The 20285-nt window shown below is 42.0% G+C and overlaps 1 protein-coding gene across 3 annotated transcripts in view; it reads right to left on the minus strand.

Moving 5' to 3' along the window:
* The window catches only part of ATR (ATR serine/threonine kinase), a 112642-nt gene that overhangs the window by 51309 nt on the left and 41048 nt on the right, over positions 1-20285 (minus strand). For all 3 annotated transcript variants that reach the window (XM_061636920.1, XM_061636921.1, XM_061636922.1), the window contains exons 23-33: positions 20011-20124; positions 18219-18334; positions 17595-17715; positions 17357-17494; positions 16466-16673; positions 14449-14627; positions 13694-13858; positions 13035-13126; positions 4772-4863; positions 3444-3621; positions 2045-2221 (exon numbers count right to left, since the gene is read on the minus strand). In XM_061636920.1, coding sequence (XP_061492904.1) covers positions 2045-2221; positions 3444-3621; positions 4772-4863; positions 13035-13126; positions 13694-13858; positions 14449-14627; positions 16466-16673; positions 17357-17494; positions 17595-17715; positions 18219-18334; positions 20011-20124 — 1580 coding nt within the window. The remainder of the gene's footprint in view (positions 1-2044; positions 2222-3443; positions 3622-4771; positions 4864-13034; positions 13127-13693; positions 13859-14448; positions 14628-16465; positions 16674-17356; positions 17495-17594; positions 17716-18218; positions 18335-20010; positions 20125-20285) is intronic.

The raw sequence follows: 20285 nt of genomic DNA on the forward strand, positions 1-20285 counted from the left end.
TTCCTTTCCTGCAGGATTGTTGAATATCATTCCTATCCTTTTATTTATTGGGCCATTTAACAATAGGACCATATCCATGTGTATGCCATTAGCAGGGGGATCCTTGTAGATTTATAATTGATAAAATCATACCATACTGCAAGGAAATAAGTCCCTTTACTTTGTCCTCTTGCTCTCTTTAAATTATTATCTGTTAGTTTTTTGAATACAGCTATATCCCAAACTGTTTTATATCTATATTTGCTCCTCTAAGATCTTTCCAAAATCATACAATAGTAATCCTTGCTGCTGCTAACAAAAAAACCATACCAACTTCTTATTTTTAATATCAAAATCTTCATTCAGAAATAAATTCAATATTGCTAATTGTGGTGACAATGTGATTTTTTAGGGGGGTTAATCTCCTTAATCATAGATGCCCAAAATCTCTGAATTTTTTGACACTCCCACCTAGAGATGTGAAGGCCCGGAAAAAAAACAGAAAAATTCAGGGGGAAAAAATTGGTTTTTTTCTGTTTTTTTCCAAAGCCTTTTTGGGGTTTTTTTCTGAAAAATTGGAAAAAAATTAAAAAATGGATTATGGAGTGTTTTATGTTGGCACAATGAATAAAATGTTTCATTGAATCTTGGTCACCCCCTTTTGCTCAGTTCTTTTTATGGGAATGGATGCTTTATGTCTGCTTGACACTGTGGAGGACTAGCAGAGGCATAAATAATTTTCTTTGTTATTAATGTTGATAGTTTCTTCTGTTTTTTTTAAATTGTTTTTTGCCTGATCCTCATAAACTGGCAAAACGAAAGAGGTTCCTTATAGTTCAGGTGTTCCTTACAGTTCAGGAGCTTGTAGATCCATTTGTTACAAAAAAAGTAAAAATTTAAAAAAGTAAATTCAATTTGTAATACTTATTTGAATAAAATGTACTTATAATATACCAAATGTGATAATTTTATGCCAAACCAACTAGTACATAATTACATTTTATGTTCCTCAAGTAACAAAGTGACTTTCAATCCGTAAAACGTGCTAATATTGCATTTTTTCACTTTTCCAAAAAACTTGTTTTTTTCTGGAACTCCCCTCCCCCTGAAAAAAATTTCTGGAAATTTTACATCTCTACTCCCACCACTTGTTTATACATCCCAATTCTTTGACACTCCCTTCCCGCACACTGTTCCTGGATTCATAAATGCTATTTTTCTAGGTGTCAGATATCACTGATATATGATTTTTAGAGATAATTCTCTGTGTTTAGCTGCTATTGTTTGGTGTGATGGCTTATTCCATTGTGTTACCCACTCATCCCTATTTATTTCAATTCCAAGATCCCTTTCCCACCACAGTTTTAAAATTCTTATGTATCTCCTCTTATGTAATCAACCAAGATTTTGTATGTATTGGATGTCAGGCCTTTGAATCCTCTGAATATGCTAATATTTATTTCTCAATGGTAAGTCTGATAATTGCAGCATCTTTTATTTCTGGATTATTCAAGAATTTCCAGCAGTTGATTTTTAACATATTTTCTCCAATGGGCATTCTGTTCTGAATAAAAGCACAGAGATATAATCCCTTGGCACACCAGCCCTTACTATCATATGTACAATTTTTATTGAAAAACATAGGGTGGTATGCCAAGGGAATCAGAGGAGATATTGTAGGGAGATATAAGTTTAACTAGGAAGATAGGCCTTTGTATAACAGGTATGTGGATAAATATATCTTACGTACTCAGAATCAATGGGCTCAGGACATAATGGCAAATTCTGGACTGGAGAGCCAGTTTGGTACAATAAACCAAATAAAATACGGTAAATAATTTTTACTTCACAGGGTAGTTGCAAAGCTAAAATGGAACAACTGTACTTCACACACTCGCAAGCTTCTTTCAACACATAATTCTGCTTATGTGTTTTAGAAGGAATTGGAAGTATAATTTTTCTCTTTAAATATTACATTTCAATCAATGTTAACCAATAACTTGCTTAAAAAGAGCACAAGCTAAAGTTTCAGGGTAGAAAAGACACAAAATAAACCCAGTTTCACCTTTTAGTGAGGCTCAGCAAAGCCCGTCTAAGTGCCAGGATGGGCTCTTTAGCTCTGTATGAGTTTTGTGTCATTTCTATACGAGCGTGCCAATTCAGTGAATCTTTACCATAATCACTATCAGGCTGCTGAAGCACCGATCCAATGCTGTGCTCCAACTCACACAACATGTGTAGCCTGTGGTGAAACAAAAGAAAACCAGCTTGATAAGCAGCATGCTTTAGAAGGTGGATTGTTTTTTCATTTCATTGTCCTCATGAATAAATTCCTCATTAACATTAGCAAGAATCCAGTCTGACAGTGGTATTCCTGAGAGAACTATTGATACACTTTCAGTGCCTGGATATCCTGAACTTCCCTGGAAGATCTAGCACAACCAACCAGGAAGTATCCAATTCAAATCTCAGCTCTAGATGACCTCTCTATGTCAGGGTTGGGGGACCTGTGACCCTCCAGATATTGTTGGACTACAACTCCCGTCATTCTTAGCCAGCATGGACCACAGTCAGGGATAACGGGAGTTTTAGTCCGACAACATCTGGCAGGCCACATATTCTCAACCATTAGTTGGTTCTGCACACACCACAAGCCTCTTTCCCCTTGCCTTGATAAATGCAGATGGGGGTGAGGGGCTAATACTACTAATCTACCCCAGAGGGCTATTATAAGGATCACTAGGATAATGTGTTTGAAACACAATGAATACTCAAAATGCACAATATAAATCTGCGGTTTATTTCATCACCAGTAGCAGGATACCATATGAAACACATGTTGCTTACATTACTCCTTTTCCCAGGCTGCAGTGTACGAAAGCTTCCTAAAAACAAGTGCAAATTCATCAGAAATCTCATTATTTCCTGTCCACTTCTCCCAGAAAGTTATGGTAACAAATGCAAACCAACAAAAACTGCATAGAGCAAAGAGATAACTGAAGCTCAAATTCAGTAAAAATATTGAAAAAACACAACTTATCTAGAATTCCTATAGCAAGTACATATTTTTGACCAACATGATGCCCTCCCACTATTGCTGGATGACAACTTCTGTCATCCTCAACTACTGGCCTTGCTGGCTGGGGTTGATAGGAGTTGTAGGCCAAACAGTATCTGGAGGGCACCATGTTGGCTACCTGTCTGTGACCATAAACTTGACTTCAAATTTTGATACAGGATTATTTTTAAAATGCATGGGTATATTTCATTGTTGAAAATCTTGTTCTGGTCAGGAGCAAGATTGGAAAGAAAACTAGAATCCCAAGTTAATAAGTAGATACTTTTAAAAAATATACAATATAGTTCCGGAAAAACATGTCCAAATGCAAGAAATGAAAAACTAAAGAAAAAGTAGTATTTAACAGCTTTGGAGATGAAACATGCAGAAAGAGATCAAACTATACCTGATAATATATTCATAACCTCGTTGATACGATCCCCTTTCAAAACTTGCTGCTGAAAGAGGAACTATCTGTTCTGCTCGAACTACTTTCAAAGTTTCATAGAGCCTGGCAGAATCTTTCTTTTTGGCTGATAGTAACAACTGGCCAAGCCTAACACTCCATGTATTAGACTTCCAATCTAAAAATAAAGAGAGAGAAGCAAAAATTCATTTTAATATAGTCTAGCAGAAACACAGCACAGCTTTATTTTTTAAAAAAAAAATGTAGATATGATATTTTGTATAAATTAAATGTTGGCTTATAAAAAGAGCCTTGCATTACTTATTCCAGAATCAACCTAATACCTTCAAATCTTTTGATACTTTAGGCACATTTTCGTGAGAACCTCTACAAAGCATAGTCTTCAGAAATGGCAAATACAAGATGAAGTATTTATATAATATGCATCAATGAAAATCTTACCTATGATCTAGCTAACATATAAATAGTTGATTTTATTTTCACGGTGAAATACCAACTGGATCAGACAGCTGGGCCATCTTGTGCAGTATTATCTACAGTCTACACCGTTCATCTTCAAATGGTGAACTGGGACAAGTTATTAATCTGACATAGGGTGTTCATCAACAGGAGCACCACTATAAAGATGTAGTATGAAAAACTTTAGAGGAGGACCCCCAAAAATTCAAGTTTAGATTGAAGGTGGATCCCAGGCCTCAAAGATCTGGCTACTGGTCTATACTGATTGACAAGTTATCCAGGGTTTCAGAACAGGGGGCTTTCCCAGTCCTATCTGGAGGTGCCAGGGATTGCATGTACCATGTTCTGCCTACAAGTACAAGATAATAAAACAGATATTGAAATTCTAATAATCTCTCAGACTAGCTAGGAAGATGGAACTATAACTATGCCAAATTAATTTGTTAGCATTTTGGTGCTTTCATTGTATTGGTATTCCCCCTCCTTTTTTATTAATTTGTTAGGGAAGTCAGGATATAAATGTTTTATATTAAATAAATATGGAAGACTCTGTTTTGTTTAAAAATGAACTTTTTTCAAAAAATGTGTCCTTTGGGGTACATTTCCTCATGCCTCCCATTAAGAGTGCATTTACAGAATTCTGGGGTACTTCCAACTCAAAATTCCCCCAAAAGCTCTTTTTTTGCAGAAGGAGGCAACTAGTTTACAAAATTCATAACTAGCTCTAAGTGATCTATTATATGTAAATGGAGGGGGGAAGAGAGTCACAATTAAGCACAATAAATATGAAGTTAATTACTGCATAAATATCCTAATATTTGTTGCATTCAGAACTTCTAAATAGTAACCTGCAGCTAGGTAATGTTCCAGAGAATCCCACTGTGTCAGTTTCCAGGCTGCTTCCACTCTGTAAGTGTTTAATTCAGGTGTCCACTCAGGTCTACAAAGGCAGAAAGCAAATGTAGGTCAGTACACGTGTGTGTGTGTGTGTGTGAGAGAGAGAGAGAGAGAGAGAGAGAGAGAGAGAGAGAGTGTGTGTGAGTGAGTGAGAGATGTTATTGTTCAAGCTGTTTCTTTGTGTGATTCTTCTGTATGCAATGAATCGAATGGGGTCTGTCCGCTGATGGCAGGCTGTGGACTTCCCACAGGCATCTGGTTGGCCACTGTGAGAACAGGATGTTGGACTAGATGGGATTTGGTCTAATCTCGCAGGACTCTGCTTGCATTCTTATGGCTCTTAAATCTTTGTGCTCCCTTAACAGATTTCGTCGTCATTAACAGAAACCAGAGTTACTACTAATGGAGGTTCCCTCTCAACTATGGTTGAAGGCATTCAAGCCTGAGGAGCATGCAGTCCTACAGGCCCAATCTTCTGTAGGGTGATCTGCTTTTAAAACTGCTTGCCTGTTTTTAACTGCTATTAGTTTTGCTAGTAAGTTTTGTTTTCAGGCTGCATTTGTGTTGCTTTGTACTGTGAAGATTTTGTAGAAAAGTATACAAGGCAGGTCACACAAGACACAATGGAATTCAATGTAATTTTGTTGAATTTTTTTCTGGCTCTTAATTTCATCAGGGTGTTTTTAGTTTAAAATTTTGTATTATAGTTTCTTTTCTTCTGTTGTACTGTACTGCAAGCAGTTCTGGACAGGCATTTGCCCCCAAAAGCACTTAAAATACTTGAATTAAATAAAATAAAGGTGGGGTATACAGTATTAACAGCAGCAGCTTTGTCAGCAAAACAAAGAAGGAAATACTTTTACCAGTTCCCCCTCCCCTTGCAGCCCTTCAGTTTGGAACAGCATAGGAGGGAGCGTGAGGACTACAATGGAAGAAGGAAATCAGCAAAAACTGCCTTCACTGAATCAAAGAGCTATCCAACAGCAGAGGGGACACCACTGGATATAATGGACCATTGGTCTCACCTGATGGGTGATTTTCATATGAGGACGGCCATCACTGCGGGTTGTAGCTCCACCTATCGTGCGAAGGCAAGAATGTTTTTGAAGTCAAGACTAGTGGCGTCAAGCCCCTCCCACTCTCCAGTTCATTCGCAGCGAGTCTATAGAGAAAAATCTAAAAATACAAGGACAGGGCCAACAGGCCTGCCAGCAGGAAAATAACATGCCTAATAACATGACTCTAACATAGCGATATAACAGAACTAGTAGTCTTGACTTCACTAGTAACTTTAAATACAATAGCGTAACAGTAATGTATAACATCTTACTAAAATATCTATACATCCTCCAACTGGGAGGGTCGTGATGGCCGTCCTCATATGAAAATCACCCTTCAGGTGAGACCAATGGTCCATTTTCCATATGAGGCCAGCCATCACTGCGGGATGTACCAAAGCAGCCCATAAGAGGGAGAGACCACCCACATGCTAATCATCATTAAGAACCTGTTGCAACACTCGTCTGCCAAAAGAGGCATCGGCAGAGGCATAACGATCTATTTTATAGTGCCTTATAAACGAGTGTGGGGTAGACCAAACAGCAGCTCTGCAAATATCAGCAACAGGAGCGTTGGTAGCAAAGGCAGCCGTAGTGGCCGCTGACCTAGTTGAATGAGCTGTTATCCTAGGTGGAACTGGGAGTTTAAGGGACTCATATGCTAAGGTAATACATGCCCTCAACCAGCGAGATAAGGTAGAATTGGCTACTTTATGCCCCATAGACCTTGGATGAAAGGATACAAACAGAGACTCCGTTCGTCGAATCTCTTGGGTCCTAGACAGGTAGGTCTTGAGAGTCCTCCGAACATCCAGCGAATGCCAAGCCTTCTCTAGAGGATGAGCAGGGTTCGGGCAAAATGAAGGGAGTACAATGTCCTGATTGCAATGGAAAACTGAATTGACCTTAGGACGAAAGGAAGAATCAGTTTTCAACACAACAGAGTTCTTGTGAAAGACACAGAGATGGCGAGCAGAAGACAATGCGCCCAGTTCCGAAACTCGTCTGGCAGAAGTGATGGCGACCAGGAACAAGACCTTGAAGGACAGTAGACGTAAAGGCACAGTCCTAATGGGTTCAAACGGAGGGCGTTGTAAAGCTTGTAGGACCTTGGACAGACTCCATGAAGGAAAATGATGGACTACAGACGGTGAACGTAAAGCAGTGCCTCTGAGGAAGCGTTTAATGAACGGATGTGAGGAAATAGGGGCACCAGTGGAGGAGACTGAAAGAATGGACAACAGAGTGGACGCATGTCGACGTAGAGTGTTGGGTCTGAGTCCCCTCATAAAACCGCTATGGAGATATTGCAGCACCTGATGCACAGTGGCCTGGGATGGATCACAGTGTTGAGCCTGGCACCACTTAGAGAAAGCCACCCAAGTATGTTGATAAATACAGGTGGTAGATGGTCGTCTCGAGGCTAAGATAATATCAATAACAGCGTCAGACAGTCCAGCTGACCTCAAATGTCCCCGTTCAAAAGCCACGCTGTTAGATTGAGCCAAGTGGGATCCTGATGCCATACTGGACCCTGGGATAGAAGATCTGGTCTGACTGGAAGTGTCCAGGGATCTGTCACCGACATTGCAAAAAGATCCGAGAACCACGGTCGGCGTGGCCAATAAGGTGCTATCAGAACCAACTGTGCCCTCTCGCTCCGCGCCTTCCGCAGTGTTTTGGCTAACAGCGGTATGGGAGGGAAGGCGTACAAAAGACTGTCTGGCCACGGTATGGACAGAGCATCCACTGCTTCCGCTGCTGTGTCCAGGTATCTGGCAAAGTACCTGGGAAGCTGGTAATTGCGACTGGAAGCAAACAAGTCGATCGAGAAGACGCCAAACCGACGCTGGAGAAGATGGAATATGGTCGGATGAAGTTTCCATTCTCCCGGAATGACCTGTTGTCTGCTGAGCCAGTCTGCTGTCACATTCCAAATCCCTCTGAGATGCTCTGCTTTTAGGGATTGTAGATGTTGTTCTGCCCAGACGAAGATGAGGGAAGCTAGGTCCTGCAGAGGACGGGACCTGGTGCCCCCCTGTCTGTTCAAATGTGATTTTACACACATGTTGTCCGTTTGAATGAGGACATGGTCCAAAGGGAACAGAGACTGAAAATGAAGTAGAGCTAGGTGGACCGCCTTGAGCTCCAGCCAATTGATGTTCTGAGTCTGCTCTGCTGTGGACCAAACTCCCTGAACGTACTGGGAGTTGCAGTGTGCTCCCCAGCCGATGAAACTGGCATCCATGGTGACAACAGTCCTGCGAGGTTCTCTGAATGGAGTGCCTCTGGAAAGATGTTGGACCCTTGTCCACCAGCGGAATGAAAGGCGCAGTGTGGGGCTCAGAGGAACTTTGCGATGATTGGAGTTGGCAATGTCCTGTTGAAAAGGCAACAAAGCCCACTGAAGGTGGCGAGAGTGGGCTCAAGCCCATGGCACAATGTGGATGGTAGAGATGAACATTCCGAGCGCCCTGGCTAGAAGCATGACGTCTGCGGTTGTTTGTTGCATCAAAGACCTTGCGATGTTTGTGATGGCAGTTATGCGATCTGGAGACAGAAACACCATCGCCTGCAGGGTGTCCAACATTGCCCCTAGATGTAGTAGGCATTGGGTCGGTTGAAGATGGCTTTTGTTGAAGTTGACAAGCCAGCCGTAGGCCTGCAAAACATTGAGGGTGAACGTTAAATGACGACGAGCCAGCTCCTCAGAGCTTGCCCGTATTAAAATATCGTCCAGATATGGGTAGAGATGGACCCCTTGAATCCGGAGGTAAGTCACTAAGGTGACAAGCACTTTTGTAAATACTCGCGGAGCAGAGGAGAGGCCGAACGGCATCGCTCTATATTGAAAATGCTGGGGGCCAAAAGCAAACCGAAGGAACTTTCTGTGGGCTATGCAAATGGGCACATGGAGATACACTTCCTTTAGGTCGATAGCGACCAGGAAGTCTTCTTCTTGCAGGCTTTCAGTAATGGAGTGGAGGGATTCCATTTTGAATCTGCGGTATGTTACAAAACGGTTGACGAACTTGAGGTCCAGTACCGCCCTCCATGACAAATCTCGTTTGGGCACAGCAAATAGGAGGGAGTACACCCCTTCCAACCTCTCTGTTGTAGGGACTGGCTCTATCGCCGCTATGTCCAAGAGGTGATGTATAGCTGTCTGCATGATGCTGTGCCTGGCCGGCGCCCTGGGGCAAGGGGATGGATGGAATTTGTCTGGTGGAGTCGCCCAAAACTCTATTGCATAGCCATAACAAAAAAGGTCCCTGATCCAGGTGACCTTAGTCAGACGCTGCCACTGGTCTCCAAACAGAAGTAGTCTGCCACCAACCGGAAGTGCATTAATACTGTTTGCGCTGGCGAGACCCTCCCCTATATGAGGACGATGAAGTACCTCTGCGCCCTTGGTACTGACCTCTGCCCTGGAAACGTCGGTTCCAGGTTCCCCTGAAGGAATTGGAGTCATAGGATCGGAAGTTGCGGCCTCGTCCTCCTGGCCGCGTTCCTCGAAAGGGCTGGTTAGTGCGGAAGGAGGGAAATCGCCTGAAAGGTCTATGATCGATGTTCTTGACAGTGGCCAAGACTGGTTTGTGAGCGTCTTTGGGATCAACCAGCACTGCCTTTAGAGCTTCCTCGCCGAAGAGCAAAGATCCAGCGTAAGGAGCTCTAGAAAGATTCACTCTGGCTGTAGAGTCAGGTTGCCAGTGGCGAAGCCAGAGGGTCCGTCGAGCGACTATTTGAGCCATCATGGCTCGTGCCCCCAGTTGAGTGGCATCCAAAGTGGCATCAGCCACAAACGCCGCTGTCTTGCGCAACTTAATCAATGATCGTCTGAGAGAAACAGGATCAGGGGTAGGGTCCTCTAGCATATCATCCAGCCACATCATTGCTGCCCTGGAGAAAACGGAAGCTGATGCGGAGGCTCGCATGGAGAAGGCAGTGGCCTCATGATTTTTGCGGAGAGCAAAGTCTAATCTTCGCTCAGTAGCATCCTTTAGTTGGGATTGGCTAGCGATCGGCTTGTCTATGCCGGGAACGGCCAGCTTGGAGGCAAATTCAGGAGCCAGGGAGTAAAGCTTGTCAGCCAGGTTTTTGAAGTGGCGAGTTTGGAATGGATGAGACCATTCTTCGGTGGCCAGTTTAGCGATGGGATCCGGCACCGGGATGTAATGCTCAGTAGGTGTAGGGGATTTGAGAACCCTGGCCCCTTTAATAGCTGGAGCAGCAGCTGTTGGGGACGCAGCTTGGAGACCAAGGGTGTTAACTACCCTGCGAGCTAGAGGTTGATAGTCTGAGGCATTAAACAGGCGATACGATGTATCCTCCTCATGTTCCGAATAGTCACTCCATTCGTCTCCTTCAGCATGATCAGCAAAGGGTAACTCCTCCCCATATGAAGTGTCATCAATACATCTGCCTCGAGCCACGTCAAAAGGATTTGGGGAGCAGGGAGGATTTGCCTCATGACATACATATTGGTCCATAATGTGTTGAGGTATGGCAGGAACTTGTGGTGGTGACTGTATTTGAGTGAAAAATGACAGCATGCCCTGAAGTTGTGAAAGAAACTCGTGAGACAGCTGCAGCCCCGTTGAGGCAGATGGTTGTGCCTGAGTAGGTGGCTCAGTGGGCTGTGATGTATGATAAGCCCTGGGCGGCAATATGGGAGGAGGCTGGCTAAGTGTTGGCTGAGTAGGAAAGCCAGCAAATTCCTCCTCGTTGGAAGAAGCAGCGGGGGAATGAAATATATCCGTTAGCTGTTCCTGGACTGCTGTGGTGGGAGTCGGAACAGAAGCATAGCGTGGACACTTGGGTTTGCTGTGGCTGGAAAGATGTTTAGTCTTAGCCAGTGCTTTGGCATGCTTAGTCTTAGTTGCCTTAGATGGTTGTGGCTTGGCTGTCTGAGACATGTCTGGCTGTTCCGCCATCTTATATTCACTATGGGTGCAGTACACGGCCACAGCGGGGGCAGAATGTAGAGACCCGAACAGGCGCAGTACACGACCACAGAGGGGGTAGAATGCACTGGCAGATGGCTAAGTACACGGCCACAGAGGGGGCAGAATGTACAATGGTAACAGCGTCTATATAATGCAGACTAGAGTTCAGGCTTGGTACACGGCCACAGAGGGGGCAGAATGTACGAGGTAACAGCGTCAATATAATGCAGACTAGAGTTCAGGCTTGGTACACGGCCACAGAGGGGGCAGAATGTACGAGGTAACAGCGTCAATATAATGCAGACTAGACTTCAGGCTTGGTACACGGCCACAGAGGGGGCAGAATGTACAGTATAGACCGCCCTGGTACACGGCCACGGAGGGGGCAGAATGTACAGTTCAAATAAGTTGTGTTTTGTACAGGGGCAACTGGCTGGGACACGGCCACGAGTGGGGCAGAATGTCCAGTTCAAACAGCTTGCGCAGTATCAGCCGCCTAGTACACGGCCACGAGTGGGGCAGAATGTACAGTTCAAATAGTTTGGTGCACAGCCACAGCCTTGATAGAGCAGTCACAGAAGTACATTAATCCGAAGGTTGCCAGAGCCAACAGCAGGAGACGTGCGGTAGAGGAATCCGTTGAACTATGGAATCCTATCTGCAACACACATGTAAGGAGCCCTTGCCAGCTAAACCCCCCTTGGTTAGTACGGAATAGACTGAACAGAAAGGGCGGGAAAATAGGACAGACAAAATGGCGCCCGCAATATGAGCGGGAAGAATATCAATCAAAATGGCGATATGACAAGGGAGTAATGGCGAATAGCTGAGGAACCCAGCTACTACTGAGACAAAGTTGTGAAGCACGGCTCAACGTCCAGCAGAGGGGCTCCGTCAAGGACGTAGGGAGGCCGGTGAAAAAACAATGAATCGGCTGAGGCAATGGAGTTAAGGCACTAGCCGCAGCCGCCGGCTGCAAAGACCGTTGCGGCAGGATTAAAAAGGCCGCCGAATGGGTCCGTTAAAGGCGAGCAGCCCGAGGAAAAAATCACCGAGTGGCAAAGCACGAGAGCCGCAGCTGCAGGCTCCTGTGGAGGGGAAGGACCTAACGGACCGCCGAGAAAAAACAGCCGCGGTCGGACCGGGAGGCAACCAAAAAACGGCCAGGGGCTAAGCAAAGAAAAGCCGCCCAGCGGGCTCCGAAGGGGAATAAGCGGTGAACAAAGCAAGGAGCTGCAGCCGCAAGCTCCCGCCTGAAAGAGGAGAGAGAACCGCAGCCGCGGTCTCTTCAAAGGCTTGGGAGAGAAACGATCCAGGTAAGGGAGAGATTCCTCCCAAGGATTCCCCAGGAGTAACAGACAAAAACGAGTTAAATACAAGACAGGGGGAAGGGAAAACGTGGAATACACATAAAAACAGAACCTCCACACCCTGTCACAAACTCACGAAAAACACAAAGGAACTTAGCTAGAAGCTACGCTATAGAAATCTCAATCTTGTTCGTACGAAGGCAGGAATGAACTGGAGAGTGGGAGGGGCTTGACGCCCCTAGTCTTGACTTCAAAAACATTCTTGCCTTCACACGATAGGTGGAGCTACAACCCGCAGTGATGGCCGGCCTCATATGGAAAACCCTATATTTCTTGCAGGATGGCAATACAAATATGTACGCTTCAAATCAACAAGGTTTAAAACAAAAAAAAGTTTACAGACAGAGGAATGGACTCGTATTTTCTCCTCAGGAAACTGCTCTAGATACCTGGTCAGCAACGCATTTTTTCCAGGAAATTATTGGTAGTTTGCAGGACCAAGTCTTCCTGCTGGCAAACTAAATGCACAATCCAGGCATTGCTCCCAGCCCTCTAAATGACTCACAGAGCCCATGTGATTACTTGTAGACATAATGATGGCTCCTTAGAAGCTCAACCATGTGCGTTTCCTAACCTACCACAGGTTTTGGCTTGCATGCACTATAGTCAGCGACTATGGATCTATAATGCGAATCCACAACTCAGGCAAGTAACAGAAATCAGATGGGAAGGGAAAGGAGTCTAAGTCAGAGGCTAACTTGTGATGCATAAGCCACAATTTCAGGCAGCTGGCATCATAGCTGCAGCAGGCACTTACACATTAGTATATATAAAGCTTTAAATCATTTGAACATGGAACATTATGGGTTTTTTTAACAAGGAACATGTCAGTCATATTACCTTTTAGCAAGTACTCCATTCACTTGAGTGATTACGGTAGACAACTGACCAAGACCTAACATAGACTTCACCACACCATGATAATGAATTATCTAGAAGTATTAAAAGAAAAGCATATTTACATTTACATTTTCTCCTGGAGCTCAATGAAGCATACAAGGTCCCCGTCCCCTATTTTATCCTCATAACCACCCTGTGAAGGTAAGTTCTGTTGAGAGAGGCCCAAGGTCACCCAGTGAGCTTCATGGGTGAATGGGAATTTGAGTCTGGGTCTTCTCAGTCTTAATCTAACCCTTACTCCACACCAACTTTCTCTTTAGGAAGAATGAAATCATAGGCCCCTGCCTCAAAGACTTTAGAATTCAACAAATTACAAAGGGAGACATCAGAACAAGCGGAGGGAGGAGTAAACAGGGGAAGAAGGTGTGATCATTACAGTTACACATACTTAGGCTTAGCTGCAGAACAGCAGAGACAGAAGGGAGAGAGACTTAAGAGGGGTTGAGTTATTTATACACATGGCAAATAATACACAAGTTCCTACCTTCAAGGAACATTGGGCGGTATCCAATGCACTTGTTCCATTAGTGCAAGGATTTCCGTAACTGTACAATTCTAAAGGAAGCCAAAAGGAACAATGAAAAACAGATGTAGTTTACCTGGTCAGGCTCTAGCTGCATTGCTCTATCATAGCAAGCTGTGGCATCTCTCAACAAGCCAATGCTTTCGTGTTCAAGGATCTGCTCTTTGAGTGATGGCTCTGCCTTCCGCATTGCACTCACTCCTTCCACACCATCTGGTTCATGCATAGCTGCATACAGTTTCTTTGTATGAACAGGAAAAAATTGTAATTGTCTTGCTGGGCAGAATGCTTTCTAATCACAACTTAAAAGCTTTCTGAACATTCTTGCTAGGCAATATCCAAATGGTGCATTTTTGCAGGTGTCATGTTAATTCAAGATTTTATTTAATAATTCTTAAAAACTTGTAACTTTAAGAACTCTCCCTTTTTATCACTTAAAAGTGATATGAAGTGACTTTAAAATGTTTTCTCAGTTTATCAATAAGGATTTACAAATACTGAAAATACTTAATATAAAACACATTTATTATATCATCACCCAAAGCAACAATAATGGTCACCCCTCAGTCCGCTTATGAGCTCCTACCTTTCCTGCAAACATGACACAGCCTACATGAAATCAGATGCTCAGGAAAGTCATAAGCTCTTACAATGGATGATAAGTGAACTGTTTTTCATTTTATGTCATAGCATCAATGAGAAAACAAAACAAAACTGGTAACTCTTGTAGCGAACAAGAATGCAAATACCATAGTAAAAAAAGGTAAAGGAAAAGACAGCATAAAGCATGGAAGTTCAGTTTTGTTTTACATTGTAATAAAAAGGTACAACCTGAAGAAATCCAAGATGCTCTTGAATGTTTTGTTTCTTTTCCATGATGAATGATTCGAAGTGCATTACTGCTCTTGTGTAGGCTTTGGAGCGAAAAGAAGCCGCAGCCAATGTGTCCTGAGGTATGAGGTCAAGAAAGTGAACTACACTTTGATATTCTCCATATTCCTCATTTGGTGCTATGAAACAGACATAATTTTAAAATTACATAATTAAAATTAACATTGAATTTTTTTTAGGAACAGGGTACCTAAAAAGACTCCCTGCTCCTGCAGGGACTTGCGCGAAAAGATGCGCCTTGGAGGCTCTCCTCCATCTTTCCCATGATGGAAGTAAGGCTGGTGGAGACCAGACAGGGCCCTTTTTCAGTTATAGACCCGTTTATGGAATTCCCTTCCCATAAATGTTTGACTGGCATTCTCTTTACACTATTGTTCTGTGGCAGGTGAACACTTTCTAAAAAAATTGCTTAGGGCTTTAATGTTTCATGTATTATATGCTGGATTTTAAAAGAATTATCTTAGTTCTGTTCATTATTATACGTATTTGCTTGTCTTTGTTGTTCTATGGTTTGTTACAGTTTTTACTGCTTGTGCCAGTTTTATGTAAGCTGTTTTGGAAGCCCTGTCAGGTGAGGAGCAAGGTAAAAATCTCTCAATTTTTTTTATTATTGTTTATTGATTTATTAGTGTCTCTCTTATTGTTTTTGTAATGCTTATTGTGAGCTGCCTTGAACAGTCCACTGGAAAGGTGGGATATAAATCTACTGAATAAATAAAATAAAGTTTGAAGAACTAAGCTCAGTTCACATATTGCTAGAAATAATTTATGTGTAAGGGATTTTGTGGCAGTAAAAGCAGTGTTTTGCTGAGTTGCTGTGATACGGAGGCACATTCGCCAACATCCTAATTACTTTAATTACAGAACGAAGCCATCAACAAGTTGTTCACAATATTGTCCAGGTTTCTGTGAGCAAGTTGATAGGTCATTTTCAGCTAGGATTAAAGCCTTACCTTAGGGCCAAGAGGAATTTTATATAGGATAGATCAAGAGTGATAAGAATAGGGATAGGCAAACAAAGGGACAAGAAACCTAAAGGACCAGCCCAACCCCCACCCAGGAACCCAAAATAAGAGTAGCTGGAGCTACGACAAGCAGAAAACAGGAATCAATGAAAGCCAAGCTGCAGAAAATTCAGGACCTAAAGCACAGAAGTTGTTTAGGAGGAGGATAGAGACAAGCTTCAGTGTGGCTAAAGGAAAAATAGTATGGAGATTTTTTGCATGTACTTTATTTAGTAACGTGTATTATAATTGGGGCAGGGGGGACCTCAATCAGCCAGCCATTGCTGTAGGGAGAAAAGATATGTGGATTCAAAGATAGATCCCTACAATGGGCAGTGAAAACTCCACGTGTGCTCATAGTAGCTTGAAAGAGGGGGGGAAATCGATGAAGTCATATTATCGAGTGGGAATCTGATCACGCCAGAAGAGGAGAAGATTGGCTGTAGCATGCTCCAGCTGATCTTCCCTTCCTCCGGTGAGATCAGCTGGAGTGCACGAGTCTGACTGCCCCCAAGGAGGAGAAGATCGGCTGTAGCACGCTATAGCTGATCTTCCCCTCCTCCGGCGCGATCAGCTCAAGCAGGGGAGTCTGATCTTGCCAGAAGATCAGCTGTAGCACGCTACAGGTGATCCTCCCCTCCTCCGGCGTGATTAGCTGGAGTGCGGGGAGCTCCAGCCCCCCCTCCAGCTGATCGCCCCGCTGGCGCCGTATTAACAGACGCCGAAAAGCAGGGTGCCAAGAAGCAAGGCCCTACTGTACTTAAATTGACTTCTGAAAGCAGTTTCCAGTGGGATTTAAAAAGCAGCCTTCCTCCTTCCAAGACTTTCTAATACTTTACAACTTCACCTGATTGTTGGCCAAGTAACAAGGTTTCTTCTGCTTTTTAGATGCAAATTTAAATGGACAGATCAATGCTTTTCAAATACAACTGAAACAAGAGTCAATCACTCACCTCGCAATTCTGCGTGGTCTTTACTTGACTTGCTAGCAGCTTTCTCAGCACTCAGGCTTTGGAATTTATACCTAGCCCATTGTGTTAGATGATCAAGCATAGAGAATACTGTCTGTGTGCTTAAATGACTTAGATCTGAAGCATTATCTTCACATTGTCTTGCACAAGGGTCATCATCTTTCAGAACAGCCATGATTTCAGCATAAATCTGGACAACGTTTAATTAAGAAAATAACCTTAGAATTCTTATTGCTATTATTAAAAATGGCACAACATTTAGAGACTCAGGACTGGCGAACATGTTGGCCTCATTCATAAGTCACAGTAAGCCATAGTTAATGGTTTATTGTGAACACACCTTTCTGGTCTGTTTGTCTCCACACTGCTGGCAGACAGAAAAAACAAACCATGGTCCGTCTTAGAATTACACCTGAATAGAGATCATGTTAGTGAACTAGTGAACCTGGGAGTAAATAGTGTACTAGAGTATTATTTTAAAAGTTTAAAAATTAGAAGTTAAAAAATGAGTATTTGGATGTATACAGCATGTGCACACACACACATATATATTTAAAAATAGAATAAAAATTAAATAATAATTTTAGAAAGAGAAAATCAGACAAGTGTTACAACACACAATCATCTCAGCCAGCAACAGCGATTTGCATTTCACAATGACTTTCACAGTTTCTATGTTGTTATTAGGCATGTTGCTCCTTCAGGAGGAAGGCAGGATATAAACGGAAAAAACAACAACACTTTTTTTTTATCTGGTACATGGCATTAAGGGAAGTGATATCCAAATCATTTATACTGGTATAGTGGCCAACAACAGTAATGGGAATACATTCTAAGTACTTTTGGAGAGTATATGGGTAAAGGGGCACTCACCTCTTGCTGATCCTCCTGATTACATCCCAAAAGAATATAGACAAGAATGTGGGGAAGCAGATAGATTGTCACCTTGAAGTCATTCTTCATCATAATGCTGCAGCAGTTGAAAACCTTACTGGCAAGATCATGTCGCACCTGAAACAAAATTTACATAGCTTGCATAAGTGATGAAAATTTGTAGACAAACTAACATTGCAAAATGCATTTAACTCAAGTATGTGCTCACTATACTTACCTTAGTTATAAGATATCCAGCCCAAGTTGCTGACCATTCTGCAAAGTTTTTGCCTAATTTGCTTAAGTAAATTGGCTTTTTAACCTTGGACCAGTTTAAAGCCTTTTGATAACTCTTGTATCTGTAAAGTAATTTCCAAAGCTTGTTAATATTTATTTGCTTAACAGAAAAGACAGACCAATGAAAGAACATTCCAGAATCAATTGCACAACCTCTCGCATTCTGATATTTTCCGTTAGAGCTTTTATCATTACATTGCTATCTGCAAAATCAAACAGAATTGACAGGAAATAGGGCATGTGTTTACTTTCAGAAAGTCATGTTTCAGTGATCCATACATTCATAGGACAGGATTATTTCAGGGAAGGTACTGTATAAAATGGATAAATACACAGGACACACAATTTTGCTGAAATCTTTTCAAAAAAGTTGACCATATCAGAGTTCTAATTAACATTCTAAAAAAAGGAGGACATGATTTATCTCTGAAAAGTCTGCTGGTTTATGTACAAACATATTCAATGCAAGATGGTAGAAGAGGCATATGCAAGGGCTAGGCTGGATAATTATTTAAATATTTTAAGTGTCATTAATAATTATGAACTTATTTGTAATATTACCTACCGTGTACTTAAATGAGGCTCCAATATTTCCTGAATATGATCAGGAAACATTTTCCAAAGCTTGCCTCCGGGACAGTCAATAGTTGTCTCCCTACACTCATAGATAGAAAGTAACTCCTAAAAAAAGAAAAACAAAGTTTTATATGAGTAAATTTGTACTGTACAGGATGAACTATTCATCATGAATTATTCTTAGGAAACAAAACAGAACCTGAAAACTTAGATTGCCTAATCAGTGCAAGACATATTAGTCTAGTTCAAAGCGTCACAGAAAAACTATGGTCTAGTTGTCAAGGCTGTGCCCCAGGTGGTTCCCCCCTATCCTCACATACTCCAATTCCCTCCTTTCCTACCCAGTTTGCGATAATTATTATACTTTGTTGCAACATCTGATTTAGTAAATGATGGTTAATAAAAAACAGACCTTGCTTTCAAACTAGAGTTGGAAACCATGTGTTGAACACTAGCTGTTATAAGGCAAAGATGGAATAGAAGCAGAGAAGGAGAAGGGGAAGGAATACACAAGCTGAAGGCACTGTCACAATAGTCAAAGTATGGGTTTGCAGCATTGTATGAAACTGGCCATCAAAGGGATTCATTTTTGCCCTCTACCTCAGGGATCGGCAAACGTCTACTCTAGACTTCTGAGTCCTAGTAAAAACACCAGTCAGTCACAAGTGTAAAAAATAGGGGCTGTTGTATGTATGTGTGCAGAGCCAGATGCAAAACTGTGACTCAGGGACGAGAGGCAGTTACCTACCCTGCCCCTGAGCCTTCATATTCAATTACAGATGTAGCCAACATCTGAGTGGCCACAGATGAAGGATTAACACAAAACTCTGAAGCTGCACAAAGAACAAGTTATGTTTTTGATGCTCATAATTTACTGGAGTGGAACACTGAGGTCAAGAGAGAAGCAATTAATACAACGTCAGTTACAAGCTATTTTAAGTCATAAACTCCGAGATCCATTGCAAATTGTTTAGAGATCTACCAGTAGATCCTGATCTAACTTCTGCCCACCCATGCGCTACCTAAATATTTTGAAGATATAATTTGTAATAAGAAACTGTTTAAATATATATTATGGATACATTGTCATGTTATGCAATTGGTATTTTGATCAAAGCTACCGGCTGAAACTACTTAGCCCAATGCAAGCTCCATCAAGGAGCTCCCTTTAGATGCCATAAATCTGCATGTCAGAGTTTATATTAAATAGCATAGCATATTTCAGTTTTGTGCATGTACAGCTGTCAATAAAAAATGAAAATAAGACTCTTGAAAAAAGAACCATAGAATACAACTTGAAGATTTTAAGGGGAAGTAAGCGTGCAGCATGAATTACTTTCCTTGTTAAAATGTTTAGATACTGCCTAATTAGAAGAAATTCTTCAAATGCCCTAATGCTCATTACCCTCTTGTTATTACCAACTGTAGCATTCAAGACATTTTAACAAAAATATGTAACAGTTGTCATACTGAATTAACAATTGCACTATTTTTAATACAAAGACAAATCAAAATACTTAACTACCTGTTTTTGCTGTAGATATCTTGCAACAGAAATTAGATACGGCATATTCAGTATATTTAAGTCAACTTTTAAACAGGACAAACACCTTACCTTTTAGAGGCAAGCACAAAATAATCACCTTTTTATTCTCTTAATGCCTTTATTGGTTTTATTATTGTATACGGTACAAACTATTTTTCTCTATGCCTCATCTCAAGTGCTTTTTTTTAGTAGAAAGGCAATTGTTAATATCATTTATTAAACAAACTTTATTTACCTGAATAGCATATGAAGCAGAATCCTGAGCCCGCACGTTATCAGCATAAGCAAGGAATGCTCTTGTCAACTCCATGAATAATCCATAGGCAAAATGTGGATCTTCTACACCAGTCTTGGGGAAAAAGTAGTAAGATTTCTTAGATGACCAGCTTCATTGACATACTCCACCTTGTCACTACCAAAGTCAAGTTTCAAATTGTGATTAAGAAATAGAAAGAGCTGGGAATCTGAAGCAGCACAATGGCTTTCAGTGAGAGTCATAACGCTTGCTCA

This window comes from Rhineura floridana, chromosome 7 (genome assembly GCF_030035675.1).
Source record: "Rhineura floridana isolate rRhiFlo1 chromosome 7, rRhiFlo1.hap2, whole genome shotgun sequence".
Lineage (NCBI taxonomy): Eukaryota > Metazoa > Chordata > Lepidosauria > Squamata > Rhineuridae > Rhineura > Rhineura floridana.